Source organism: Jaculus jaculus, chromosome 6 (assembly GCF_020740685.1).
Source record: "Jaculus jaculus isolate mJacJac1 chromosome 6, mJacJac1.mat.Y.cur, whole genome shotgun sequence".
NCBI lineage: Eukaryota > Metazoa > Chordata > Mammalia > Rodentia > Dipodidae > Jaculus > Jaculus jaculus.
In genome coordinates, this window is record NC_059107.1 from 18194953 (window position 1) to 18210577 (window position 15625).

Below are 15625 nucleotides of genomic sequence, written 5' to 3' on the forward strand. Positions count from 1 at the left end.
AATTATCCTTAGGACCACAAGTTATTACAACTGGAAATGTTATGAATTTAAATATATATATATATATATATATATATATATATATATATATATATATCAGTGTTAGATGAAAACTTGTGGTGTGGAAGGTGCCATTCAATTTTCCCTGTTTAGCTACACAATGATCTGCTGTAAGACTGCATTCCCATTCTCCAAGAACCCTACTACCCCGGGTATAGATAGGTTTTGTGGTTTGATTTTCTAATTGTGGAGTGAAATTCTTTTACACAAGTCAAAGCAGCTAGTTCTAAACTTGTACATTAAGTAACAGTGGGAATATTTCCCATTTAAATTATTTTATTTCATTATTTTAGCCCATTTTATACTTGTATGAGTTTATATTTTCACTATGCATTTTCCCCTTCAGGAGAAAACACTGTCAAGTAGTATAATTTATACGCTCATATACGTAGGACTCAGATCTGTGTGTGGCTGTTGGCTTTCCACCATGTCTGTATAAACTCTAGGATTTCTATGTGAAGAATGTGTAAAAGTGTACTTAGTTCTAGAACACGTTACACAGTTTTGTTTGCATAGTAAGCATGAGCTTAAATTGGTTATATTTTTATTTAAATAAATGGAGAGACTGCTGCAAATGACTGGGAAAGAAGCCACCCCTACTCACTGAGATGCACATATCTTTCCCGGTTTTGCTTCTGCTTGAAGGACCCTGGGCTTTCCATTCTTGAATGTTTGTGAAATGCAGATAATGGTTCATGACTTACAGAGGTGTTACAAAGGTGAAATAAGAGCTATGGGCAATGTTCTACAACAACATGGTAGATAACAAAATTCCTGTGTATTTTCAGTAAAACTGTGATATAAGTCTTCTAGATTTGTGTCCTAGAATTTCTAACTTCCAAATGATTCACAGAATATATTCCAGTGACATATATTTTATGCTTAAGAAAAATATATTCAACATAAAAAACAGAACATTTTCAAATGCCTCTAAAGAATTTAGCAGTTAGTTACTGGGAAAAAGTGATTTCAATTGCAAAAGAAAGTTTTTATTCATCATGAGTTTATTAAATTAGAAACAAGCTAATGACTGGAATTAAAGTATACTCATCAAATTCTGCATGATAAATAAGCTCATTTCTACTTCTGCAACAGGAAATCTCTTATCCTGTCTCAAATGATTTTCATGGTGTACTCATTTTTAAGCCCTATTAATTTGAGAAATAACTACAATATAATTACAGAAGCCATCTCAAAATTACCTATTACAATCTGCTTAAATTTTGAGTAGAGAGAGCAAGTAAGAGATATTTCATTTTGGTTGTTTATCTGGGTTTAAGTGTGAGTGTGTATGTTCATAGATGTATATATCTATATTTGTATGTGTAATTTATTTATATTATATTCAGGATTATATTAAAGAGATAACACTAAAAAGCTAAATTTCATTAAAAATTATTTTAGAAAATAACCAATCTTTTCTTTGAAGAGTTATGTTATGTTATGACAATGATTAGAAGACCAATTAATCTAGGTCCAAGTAACAAGTGGGCCACCATTTATGTGACATTGGACAAGCTTAAGTACAATAAAACTATAACAGTACTTTCTAAATGAAGACACATTTCATTTTATCCATATTTATGCCCATGTTCATAGACGACTAAGGATATATCCTGGGATCATTTATTGCTCATTCATACAATAGGAAATCAAATGTTCCTATTTAAATAATATGCTAATTGGGAAATATATTTTTTATAACTTGAGCAGTGGTATCTACATATTGTAAGAAATCTAGCTAACAGAAATGAACATTATGAAATATTGCCATTCCATTACTATTAGATTGTAACTATGTTCATACTTGTCCAAAGATGGTCAAGAGCTCTAGATTACTTTAAATTTTCTTCCTCCTGGAGTCTCAGCTCCAGGGTTTAAGATATAACATCTGTATTTCTTAATTTATATTTCAAGTACAAATGAGACTCATGATTAAACTTTCCTAAGGTGTCCATGTATATGTATTTACCACTTCTTGTTTCTCATTAGATATTCCTCTCCTCTGCAACATCCAATTTAATCATTTCACTGTTGCAGTGTCCCATCATCAGAGATGTACGCAGTCTCATTGTGCAACAAAAGATGTTTCTAAAACTACCTCTAGCAATCTGAAACTAGCCATGTTCTCATAAACAGAAGGTCTTGCTTTACTTAGCTGCTAAGATCAGAGAATTGTCAAGTTCATTTAGATGAGAACAATAAATGAACTCACCATCCTAAAACCACTGGTTCTGTTAAGTTGAATATATTGACTAAACAATCTTTTGTGAACAATTAAATTGCAACGAGTTTAAAAACTGAATTATTCTCAAATTTTGAATGGAGTTAAGGTTATTGAAATGCCTTTTTTTCTGAATGCAAATGAATAAAATCACATTTGGTCTTAAATATCTTCACACATTCTTGGTAGATTTCTTCATTGCAGATCATCTTGTACTATTATCTATCATAATGGGACATGCATTCTAGGAAATATGCTGGTATACATGTAAGAAACTGTACTTACCACTTTTCTATCTGTAATATCTTTCTCATCAGGCTGACTATTGATGCTGAGTGCCAGCTGCAGTTGCATAACTTCCCCATGGATGAACACTCCTGTCCCCTGGAGTTCTCCAGCTGTGAGTGATGCTCCTTCTGCATTTCTTCCCCCTCCACTACAGTCCCAGAATTACAGAGACTTGCAGAGTAGCATTGGACCATGTTAATTGACTGTGATCGGAATACCAAGCTCTCTCAATTATCGCAATTCCTGACAAATAGGTCTTTTCCACCAGGAATTACAAATATGTTTCACTGGATGGCAAATTTTAATCAAAAGCCATGACTGCCTGGGATCTTTGTTGAAATGCACCTGATGAACAGGCCTGGACTCAATAGAAAGGGCCCAGTAGCTGATTTTTCCCCCTAACCTGCTTCCTTCAATGTATCCAGGAAATCCTTATGGCACTTTGCTAGGCAATTCTTACCCTTACCCCATAGAAATAAGGTTTTGCGGAATAATGTATAGGACATGCTTGATATGCTGACTGGCAAAATAGGGTCCATATGTCTTCAATTATAAATGTGAACTGCCTTTGAGTTTCCAAGAAATTAGCCTTCTTGTCTTTTAATTGATGGAGTAGAACCGTTTCTTCCCTGAGTCAGATAAAATTAAGGAAGTATGAATACCTGGGCTGCCACGTTGACAATTGACAACAGCCCTCTAAACCTAAATACAACATAGTGTTGTTTACTGCTCCAAGACACTCTGTCACCAGTGATTCTTCACATAATGTTTTCTGTTGTCATCATTCTTTCATGTTCTTAGTGTGTCCTAATGATAGTTCTCCGGGAATCATCTTTCCCCTCCATCCTTAACATGAATATACTAGATACAAACTCAACAAAAATAATATAAAATAGAAGGTATCATACAATATTATATTCAAAGTAGTGATTCATACTTCATAACCATGGTTCTCTTTCAATAACATTCTCAAAAAAAAAAAAAAACAGCTGAGGTAACATCTTTATTTGCTGATTGATTTTTAGTCATGTTCAAGTTTTAAACTGGGGCCTTGAGCATGGGAGCAAAATGGAAAACACTCTTCTTCTGAGTTATTTCTCAGTAATGATTTCAAATTTTATTTACTTTCAATTGAAGATTTTCTTTCCAATCTTATCTTTACAAGACTTACACTTAAGTAATATATACTGCCCAACAATCCTGAGATGAGTATATTATAATTCTTATACTTAAAAAAGTAGTTTAGGAAAAATAAAAAAAAAAAATCCCAGAATACTATTGTTAGGAAAATTGTACTCATAACCAATGCTTTGTTCAGATTCTCAGTGCAATACCATTTTCACGAAGACTTTCTATTCCCTGGGTAGAAACGTCTTTGGTATATTCCCCTTGAATTGTATACTAGCTGATACTAATTGTACATTTCTATAAATATCAAAATAGAGTCCGAGCTCCATCCTTAATATCCTCATATTTTCCTATTTTCAAAGTTTCTGACCACACACATATCCTCTATTTATAGCCCTCAGAAGGGAAGTGCTGGAACATGGTGATATCAAGGCCAGACTGGGCTAATTTTACTAGCAATACAACATCTCAATAAAATAAAATAAAATAAAATAAAATAAAATAAAATAAAATAAAATAAAATAAAATAAAATAAATAAATAAAATAAAACAAGAGCCCAAACACCTCTAGAAATATTTGTGTTGAGTGTCCTCAATTATGAAAAAAAAAATCTTACTTATATAATCTTAATTTTGTACTGATTATTTATATACTACTTTAGATACCCATTAGAAATTCATGTCTACTTTAGTTTGTAAACAATTTAAGCTGACTTTCTAGGGCAATTTTGATTTTATTATTTCTTCTTTTTCTTTTCTAGGAGGACATGATCTCATTGCATTTATTTTTCATCATTCAGTACTTTTAGTGCAAGATATCAATGCTGTCTCAGTATTTATTCAAAAAAAAAGGGTTGATGTACATGTTCATTTATTGTCATTTTTTAATATGAGCTTTCTGTCTTACAACAGATGGCTATCCACGTGAAGAAATCATTTACCAGTGGAAGCGCAGTTCTGTTGAAGTGGGTGACACACGATCATGGAGGCTTTATCAATTTTCATTTGTTGGACTGAGAAATACCACTGAAGTAATAAAGACAACTTCTGGTAAGATGAGCTTGAAAAGAATTTTAAATGATTCTTTTAAAGCTAAAATTCTGGTATATGTGATTTGTAAGGCTATTTGATGCATGTCTATAAATGATATTTAGAAAATTAATGAAATGTTTCAATTTCCTAGAGAAAATTGTAATTGGTATTCTAGTAGCATAGATAAATATGTGTGTATTTTACCAATTTAAAGTATATTGGATTCAAATTGGATTAGTCATTTATTGCTAATTTCCTTAAGCAAAAAAATGGCAAATCTTTTTTTTAAATGAAACATTTATTTGATGCACGTTTATGTGTTCCTTTTAGGGAATATGTTTCTTAATGCATTGAAACAGCATTTAAAATTGTGAAAATAATTGTGGTAGTTATGGACTCATTGTCTTTTGAGTAATTTAGCACTTTTAAACCAATTCTAACACTGCATGAGATTTCAAGCTATCTTTGAGTATTGGATAATCTGGGGTTCAAACCCCAGCTGTATTGCTCAACAGCTATAGACAATGAGCAAATTAGTTGAAACTGACAGTGTGTGATTTCCCAAATGCATAATTTGGATTGAAAAGAAGAATCACTATGATCTGGTGTATGAGCCAAAAAGAGTATTAGACTGGCACTATACTTGGTAGTCAATAAGGAGTAGCTCTTCTTTATAGCACATCTGTCAGGTTTACACCAGGCATAAGGTATGAAATTAGATTGTTAAGAAAAGATAAAAGTCAATATTTTATTTTTGAAATTTCATTGTTTATTGGTATTAATTACATAATTTATAATTCCATGTGGTGGTGAGAATATTTCACCATCAGAAATGTCTTGTGTGTGCCAATAATTATACAACCACCATATCTAAAGATGAATGTCTATTCCACAGAAAGGATTTTAATATTCATTTTATAGTATATGTACTATGTGTAATTTAGAATATAAGTATATGAGTTGATCATATCAGATTTCTGTTGATGTCTGGAATGACTCATAGAAAATATTACTGTGCTGAATACTTTGAAATAAAACTTAGTCTATTGCACAGAGAAGTAAATTATACCCAAAGTTGAAAATTTGTACTCTTACTTCAGTATACTGTACATCAAGATAAGTAGCTATCTAATACTAACATTGTTTTTGTCATTACGTTCTTTTAAACTTCCCTTCTTTTACAAAAGCAAACAGAAAGAAGGTCAAAATTAGCCTTAGTATATTTTTAAAAAGTGGCCTTCTGTTCCATTAATCACAGGAAAATTTCACCACCAAGTGCTAAAAAAAAAAAAAATAGATTTAATTTGGTTCAGGAAAGACTTGTTCATGAATAGCCTTAGAACTAAAGGCATCCATCTGCAAAAGGAAAAAAAAATGGTTTTAAAATAATTCACAGTTGTGTATGCTTCCGGAATCAGAAACTGGGATTAAGTTCTGCTGTGTATTCATATTTCTATATTTACAGCAGTATCTTAAAACAAATTCATGAACAGCCAGGTTTCGCTTAGTCATTTTCAGCCCCCCAGAATGGCATTCAGACCAAAGCTCAGTAGAGGGATATTTCAGTTATATCATATAACCCTTATGTTCACTCCTCTTCTATGTTCACATGGAGAATTATTGAGATCATTGATTGACTCTTCAGAGATATATTCAGATGAAAATTACCTACTTATTTTAAACATGGCAAGGAAAACTACCAAGGTCCATAAGACTATTAATCTCTCTGAGGAAATCAGAGCAAAGCTGCACTGCTAGATTTTAGAGTCATTTTATCTAATGAAACTCATCAGCTTCTTGTAAATTTTAATAAAGTAGATAGGTTTACCATTTTCTCTTCCTTTCTAGTCCAAACACTTGCTGGTTTGTATGTTGTGTACCATACTATTTCAATGGCTTTTATCAAGAAAAAAAAAAGTGTGAACTGAAACTTGCATCAACCATAACAGGGCAACTTGATTCTTGTGGCAGTTGATTTTCCAATTATTCAGAGATTTTGTTTGATATATTTTTCAATTGCTAATACCACTCTGATCTTTAAAGCATGGCTCCATAAATTGGTAATATTTCCAATTAACATAATTTTCTTCAGTATGGTAATAAAAGCACCAACCCTTAAGGAACCTCTGCTCTAATTGGTCAATAATATTGCTTAAAAAATGGCATAGCTTGGTCTAGGGGTTTCTAATGTTTATTCATTTAAAGTATGAATTTTCTAAGTGGAGAATATGTGATTGATTAGTGTTCCAGAAAAAAAAAAATTTACTCTAAAAGAAGTGGTCATAAGGTACCATGACAAGAAAGAAATAGGTCAACAGATCTAGAATTGCAGAGTATAGTTAGTTGTGGACTTTTTAATATAGGCATGGTCTAAGACTGCAACAAGGCTAGTGGATCCTCACAACTTTGGTTAGAGGAAGGTGTTAATAGGCTAACAAAATGGTCAGGACAAAGGTTACTTCTGTTCAAGCAATGTGTCCCTGGTTTATCTTGAGCTAATATCAAGGATGTCAGTCATAGGAGTTTGGTAGAAAAAGTCTAATTACCTCTCTAATGATGGTGTTTGTTTATATAACGTTGGGATATTATGTGGGAAAAGCATACCAGTGTGACTCTGTGGTGATCATGTTAGAACTCAAGTGCCTGTGGTCAGTTCTAGCTGTGATACAATAATTACTGCTATTTCCTTTAAACTGACTTTTTTTTTTTTTTTTTTTTTAGTAAAACAAGTTCATGACACAAGTAAAAAGTCAAAAAAAAAAAAACCACTTGGAAAAGTAGTTGATATAAAATATAATAAGAACAAGCAACTGCTCTAGAAATTTAAATGCACTTATGTTCCCCAAAACTGAGTGCATTGAAAGATATCAGAGATATAGCACAGTATATGTAAGCCCAACTTAAAACAATTCTCTTGATATAAATGGAATAGGAGGAACATCTTCACAGGAAAGGCTTTTCTCACCAGTTAATTAAGTGCTACCTGCTAGTCCTTGCATTCAGTACCTGAATCTTCTGCTTCATTAACAGTTCTATTTCACCATCCCTGAGGGGGGAAAATAGTTTAGAAAAATATTGGTAACCTTTTGAAAAGAATCATCAGTTCTGAGTCAGTATATCAGAGCAAACCCCTGATCCGTGATTTCTCATTCAGACCATCATCTCTTCTTGACTGTTCTATATCCAGCAGAAGAACCACCATGGCCCCCGTGAGCCAGGCGGCACGAACACTCAGCATCATGTCTCTGCCTCCCACACCTAATGAATCATGAAGGCACTTCTGCCTCTGAAAACGCTTGTGTAACTGTCCTCTTTTCCATTGCTACTGTCCTAGTTCATGAGTTTGTCTGTTCTTATTTGGACCAAGTCAGCAGCTCATTAAGTCTGGTCCCTGCTACCAGTGTCTTTCTTCTGCTATCTATCCATTGCACATAAACCATGAAATTGTACTTGAGCTCTAGCTACATATGACATAAATTGCCTTGCAGAATTCACTGGCTTCAATTCCCAAAATCATAGTCACAACTACAATTACTAACAATAATGATATCATGGTCAACGTAGAAACAGACTCAGAGGAGTTATTTCATTTTTAAGGAAGAAGTTTGGGCACAACACATAAAATCCATTGATCAGCCAGCAGACATGTGTTTTTTTTTTTTTTTTTTTTCTTTCTGTTTCACTGTTTTTCTCCCATTCTGGCCCAATGAGTTGCCATCATACAACTTTTATCATCGTCAAGAATTAAATAAGTTGGAACACATCTGCAATTTGTAAGAACCCAGTTTCATGCAGCCTTCACTCTAGTTTTCCATTGCGTAACAACTTGTGACAGAACCTACCTGTTAATATTTGCCAGAATTAACGCAATCAATGTATACCCACATTAAATCTTAGTTTTCATATCATGGAATTAATTAATTCACTCACATATATACCATCTTTTCTCTATGACTCTAAGATATAAATCAATAGGCGCTCCTTGGTGAAGCCTTTGTTGGTATTCATACCAAAACAAGCTCTATTACTTTTATCAAATATGATAGAACTACGCCACTCAGTTTCAACACCAGCTTTGCCACTTAGCACTTACGTGATTTTGAATAAGTTATTCAATATATCTGAGCCCCAAATCACCATTATTGCCGCCTGGCTTTTCATATTACAATGTTCTATTGGAAATGCATACAACCATGCCTGGTTTGTGGGAAGTGCCGTAACTATTACTGTTGTGGTTATTATTACTGATATTCTTACTAACTTACTTCAGATCATTTCGCCAGCTTATGAAAACATAATTACTACATTTTTTGCATAGTCACTTTTCTCTCCAGTCTCTGGCCCTTAATGCCATGAAATGTTATAATTGTATTGAGGAAATTTTATGTTTCATCAGTGAAATAAAATGCAGAATTCAACCGTATATTTTCCCCATTGCTCATCACTTAAGCTGATTTTTTTCAGTTCCTGTTACCATGGCCAATAAATTCTCTCCACACTGGTTTGTATCAATCAAGCAAGAAAGGCTTTATTCTTCTATGTTTCCACTCTGAATTTTTCCAGTTTCTGTTCCATAACACACATGCATTTCGAAATGAAAACCATGAATTAAACCCCACCTTCCTAGTCACATGCAGGCTGCAATTTAAAAGAACCAGGTCCATGGATAAAGCTTATGGCCATGTCCAAGTGTCTAGTGTTATCTATCATCTATTCTTCATCTTCTATATTCAACAAATTAAGTCCTTCCATACGCTACCCTCCCCTAAGAGTTCTTGGTACATTGCACTTACTCTCATATCTTTATTTCAATTTCATTACATAATCCCAACCTCAGGTCAAATCTTTCATGCATATGTCTATATCTATATCATCTATAGCTATCTAATCATCTATAACTATCAATATATAATTCTCTAGATAGAAGGTTCCTATTTATAATTTGTTTAAATTTAGATACTTTAGTTACTATAGTGACATATGAGCTTTACTATTGAGGCAAGCTCTGTTGCAAAGGTAAAGCAGCAAATAAAATTCAAAGCTAAAAGTTTCTAGAACTGTTTTCATTGAAGAAGTTAGGGGAGAAAACTAAATATAAAGAAAAAAAAAACAATGAAAACATCAGAACTGTCGTTGTTCAATTCGTGTGTTTGGTTAAGTTGTGATTCCATTTTAGTTAATTTTAAAATGTTCAAAGTATTCAGGATTGTAACATACTATCTTAAAATAGTAGATGACTAAAAATCAAAAGATTTTTAATTTTTAAAATATTTTATTTTGTTTATTTTCAACAAAACACACAGAGAGAAATAAATGGGCACACCAAGGCCTCCAGCCATTGCAAACACACTTAAGACTCATATGCCACTTTGTGCATCTGGCTTTACATAGATATTGGGGAATCAAACTTGGGTCATTAGGCTTTGCAGGTATGGTAGTTTGAGTGGATGTTCCCCAATAGATTCAGAAGTTTATTAAAGCTTGTAATTAGACCTCCAGCCACCTTGCTGAAGGAGGTGTCACCCTCGGCAGATCTTAGGGTCAAGCCCTAAGGTGTGAGGCCTGTTTTGGAATTCCAGCCAAAAGGTATGCAGCACACACTGAGCTCTGCCTGGGTTTCCTGAGGTGTGCTTGCTTATGGTGCCGGTAGTTTGGTTTCTCTCTGTGTACACAGGTGAAAGGGGGCCAGCCTCGTCTGCCTTTATGGAACTTCCTCTGAGTCTGTAAGCTTAAATAAATTCCCTTCCTCCTGTGTCTGTGTTTGGTCTGAGGGTTCAGCCCAGCAATGTGATGCTGACTGCGAAAGCAGGCAAGCACCTTCACTGCTGAGCCATCTCTCCAGTCCTGATGTTTACTTTATTTTGAAGTTTCAATTTAGAAAAGCTATCTTTCATTTCAGAAAAGGAAAATATTGAATTATGTATATAAAGATAAGCCAGGAGCAGCTTGGGGAAACAACTCTAGCTCTCTGGGATGAAAATTCCTTATCTATGAAAAGAATATATTTTAAGACTTGTGTCTTTAAAGTACTTACCCTGACCAGTTTTTATGACTGCTGATATAACCTACGTTACCCTGTGGCAGTTGTCATGGACTACATTCAAATATATAATAATATTTCTTCTTCCGCATGTTTTCAAAATCAAATAAAATATAAAGACATAATTCTTAAGACTTTGTTTTTTAATTTAGGGTCAATGATATTCCCTCTACCATGGAATTAGTGACATGTTATTACAAATAAATTTTAAAGGTGCTAATCAAAAATCACTCTTGCATCTGGAGTTTTCTGCAGCAGGAGGACCTTGTGCATCTGTGTTCTCTCTCTTTTTGTTTTTTTTAATTTTCATTCTTTCTCTATCTTTCAGACAAATAAAATAAAATAAAAACAAATAATAAATTCAAGTAAATATTTTTAAAAACATATGTAAAGGGAATGGAGAGATGGCTTGGTGGTTAAGGTATTTGCCTGTGAACCCTAAGGAACCAGGTTCAATTTCCCAGTACCCAAATAAGCCAGATGAACATGGTGACACATGCATCTGGAGTTCATTTGCAGTAGCTAGAAGCCCTGGTATGTCAAGTCTCTCTTTTTCTCTCTCTCCTCAAATAAATAAATGAAAACAACATATTTTTTTAAAAAAAATATATAAAAATGTGAGAAAACAGACTGAGCATATAGGGCTTGTGATATTTGTAGATTGTATATAAGTTCATTGAAGCTTTTTGTCCTATTTCATGTAACTGAATAGTTCTTTCATCTTATTTTTGCATTTTATAGCATATAATAGCCATTACTCAATATTGTTGGTCTAAATATTTTAGCATGTAATAGACTGATAATGATAATAAATAGCTAAGGAAAAATAATAAATTTTAATTTTAATTCACTTCTTTACTTAAAAGAGGGTTATTATGATGGCTACAATATATTGGTTGTCAAGCTATTGAGTAAAGAATGTTCTGACACATTAGAGGATAAGAAGAATTTGTTTGTCCTTGTCAATGGCCATTCATTAAATTTTTAATATTTTAAAATTAAGAAAATATGGTTTTAAAACAGATCAGAGAGACTTACAAGTTTTCCCAAAGGAAGACAGATTTCTGTCATAGTACTTGATGACCCACCAAATGTTAGTGGTAAGACCCTACTGCTGAAGACACCTGTACAGTATCTTTCAATATGACAAAAAGATATTAAAAAGCAGCATTTTCTTAAAATTTCAGGTCCTTTTGTGCACGTTAACCAGGTTTTTTTTTTTTTTATCATTCTGATGGGCCTTGGGTCTCTCTGGTATTCTCTATCATACTCATTAGGGCCCAGGAAATACTACAGAAGAGGTGGTAGATTAAATATGAGTGCTTCTCTTATTGTTATCCTAAGCACCTCTTTCAGAGAGATGGGGTTAGACACTGAGTAGACTCAAAACTCATCAAAGCAGAAAACTAGAGGCTGCTAAGAGATTTAAAACACATCCTCCAAGGCTCGAGGAACATTGTGAAAGAGGAGACAGAAAGAATGTAAGAGCCCCAGGATAAGAAAGTGTACCTGGAAGTATTGTATTCCTGACAGAGACTAATAACCTGATCCTCAGAGTAGGAGGTAAGGAGAGGAGACATTGAGAATATAATCTGATGGTAAAATGAACAATTTGCCATGTTAATATGTTGAAGTTCTCAACAAATAAATAAAAATGCCATTTTTTTCCCTCATGCTCAACATGTGCCTGTTTTTCCCATGAACATATCACTGGCAGCTTTAGAAAGTGACTTTTATTTATGAATATTGGAGTATGATACAAAGTAATATTGCTGAAAATATTTGAAGATGAAAATTTCAATTTTGACAATTGGGTTTACTAGAATAGTGTCTATACATGATATTTTTTTCAGTTATAAAAACTTATTTATACATTTGAGAAGAAAAGAGACAGAGAAGCAGAGAAAGAGAGAGTAAAACAGAAAGAGAAAGAGACAGAGATAGAGAGAGAATGTCCACCCCAGGGCCTGTAGCCACTGCAAATAAACTCCATCTGGCTCATGTGGCTGCTAGGGAATATAACCTGGGACCTTAAGCTTTACAGGTAACTGCTTTAGCCACTGAGCAATCTCTCCAGCCCACCCAAACATGGTTCCTAATCTGCTTATTTTCATGTGATTGGCAGGATGTTGCACATTCATTTTCATCACTTATAACTATTGTTCACAGATACGTGGTACACAGCTATCTGATATAAATGGCAATGTGTACTCATGAGCTGTGTAATAGCGCCTAACTCATTGTTAGCAGTGGTAACTGCCTTCACAGACACAGTTCCTTAGTTGGTGCTTTCTTTTCCCCATATCAGAAAAGTGAAATTAAAGCACTAAAATTTCAAGACTCAATGCCAATTGTAATTTTGCTTAAAGAAATGTTATTGCAAAGCCAGCTGTACAGTAACACAGGCATCTGGAGTACATTTGTTGTGGCTAGAGGCCCAGGTTACCTATTCTCTCGGCTTCTCTTCTCTTTCTCTCTCTTCTCTCTCTCTCTCTCCCTCTCTCTTTCTCTCCTTGCAAATAAATAAATAAATAAATAAATAAATAAATAAATAAATAAATAAATAAATAAAAAGAAGAAAATTTCTGTCACAGATCAATGCTCTAAGAAATAAATGTGAAAATCATGCTCAACCAAGGCTTTCTTGATAACAGATACGAAAATGTATCACAAAGAAGTACCCAGATTTCCCCGTTTTAGTTTTTACTTCATTTTTACTTTTTTATACCTGGACTTACATATCAAAAATATGTTATCCAAGCATTGCAAGTTTATTTTAAGTTCATTCAGTTTATCATCACTAAAACTATTTTCTGTTTTTGGTTTTTCATGGTGTGGTCTCACTGTAGCCTAGGCTGATCTAGAATTCACTCTGAATTCTCAGGGTGGCCTCCAAGGCATGGTGATCCTCCAAATATATATGTATATATGTAATGTCTACATATATGTGTGTATATATGCATATATACACATTTGGGTGTGTGTGTGTGTGTGTATGGGTGTGCCAAGGTCTCCTACCCCTGCAAACAAATGCCTGTTTGGCTTTTCATGGATGTCTAGGGAAGTGAACTGAGGAAGGCAGTCTCTGCAAACAAGCATCTTTAACCACTGGGCAATCTCCCAGACCCTTTTCTAGCATCATCATAGAAGATAGAATTTGAATAAAAATGAAACCCTGAAGTTCTCTCTGCAGAGACCTGTGCCCATGGTCATTGTATTTCTTTTTCAGCTTACATCTGAGCATCTAAACACTCTGCTATCATTGTCCTGTGATTTTCTGACCAGCAGCCTTGCATTGCTAATGAACATCACCCTTCTGTAGCTCTGAATAGACTTACTATTCTGTGACAAAACCCTGTGACTTACTCTCTATAATGAAATCAGACAGCTGGGCACAGAAAAATAAAACATTTCTTGTCTAAAGGTTGTCATTTTGATCATACCTCCATATGGCTAAATAACGCTGTCCTTGCATTTTCTTTTGTGTCCCCCCAATTTCTTCATCACATAACACCCAGAACAGACTGATTTTGAAGGCCTTTAAAAAAACTTAAAAACTCTATTTTCTGATATTTAGTAGCTTTGTTACACAGGAGAAAATGATGTATACTTGGGTTTTCTATGTCTTCAAGAGTGTGAATACAGCATTTCATTATGTTTTCTTATCATTCCAGAAATTAGCAAATATATTTTTCTGAATATGTATCAAGTTCTAAGTGAAAACCGGCATGTGCAGGGGGCAGGCCATTGCTGGAAAGGTGGCTAATGAAAATGAATGCATGACAATGATAATTTTGCATTGGAAATTCAGGCCCACTGTAGGTAGGAGGATCAAAGATGTTGTACTGTGAATGAGAAATTGCTAGAAGCAGACAGGAACACAATACATACAGGAAGGTTTTCCTTTTCTTTCTTTTGACTAAAAGTAGATGATACTTGGTGCCTTCAAAAAGAAAGAAGATTTGCATTGAAGAGAACATAGAATACTCCTCATTGTTTTTTACTCTAGTTTACTTAATCCTACACATTTAGATGTCTATGCATCAAAAGTGAGTTAGTAGTCCATTGTAAAAGTAATGGAAGTATTACCTTTACAATAATATTAATAATAATAATAGTAGTAGGTCCTTGAATTATATCTCAGTTGCTTTTTATATAGGAATTATTTAATCTAGTATCACGGACCAGATAGGGTTATTATATATAATCAACCTGCAGAATAGTTTTCAGAAATGCTAAGTTGCATGTCCAAGATCATTGAATACTTGACTGAAAAGACACTTATGTTTCCTTAAGGGCATTCTGGTTCCAATCCAGTGAAGACACAAGCCCCAGTGTTATTGCAATTGCAGGAGGATATGCCATTACTCTATCATGTTATCCATTGTGTAATGTGTTTTCTGCACGTAGTTGTAGATCCATTCACCCATCTTCATAACCTCTACCTATTTTCTATCATCTCTTTCCTACAGCTTTGCAAACAAGTATGTTAGAATCAATCCTTATTGATTGGTCTAAGTTAAACTAGGCCAGAGAAGTCAGTAGCAATTAAAATTTCAGTTAAAAGACAAACATTGAAAATTGTTCATATTACCATTCCTCCACAGTATTATTCTGTTACACGAGTTTCATGAGAAAAAGGGGAAATGATGGAACTAAAAATTACATTACTGTAATCCTTAGAACAATAACACCTGACAGTGTCAGTGGGAATCAGCTAAGCCAGGGGTTCCATCGTCAGCTCTCATCAAGTCTTCTTTCTAGGCAATGGTGCAGACAGTAGACCTAACTCTGGAAAAGAGTCCATCTTCTTAGAATGGGAAAAAACATTCTCTAATTGTCATTTGCTGGTA

The 15625-nt window shown here is 33.9% G+C and overlaps 1 protein-coding gene across 3 annotated transcripts in view; it reads left to right on the forward strand.

Moving 5' to 3' along the window:
- The window catches only part of Gabrg2 (gamma-aminobutyric acid type A receptor subunit gamma2), a 98167-nt gene that overhangs the window by 32314 nt on the left and 50228 nt on the right, over window positions 1-15625 (forward strand). For all 3 annotated transcript variants that reach the window (XM_045153496.1, XM_004661043.2, XM_004661044.2), the window contains 2 exons: window positions 2602-2684; window positions 4613-4750. In XM_045153496.1, the coding sequence (XP_045009431.1) occupies window positions 2602-2684; window positions 4613-4750 (221 nt within the window). The remainder of the gene's footprint in view (window positions 1-2601; window positions 2685-4612; window positions 4751-15625) is intronic.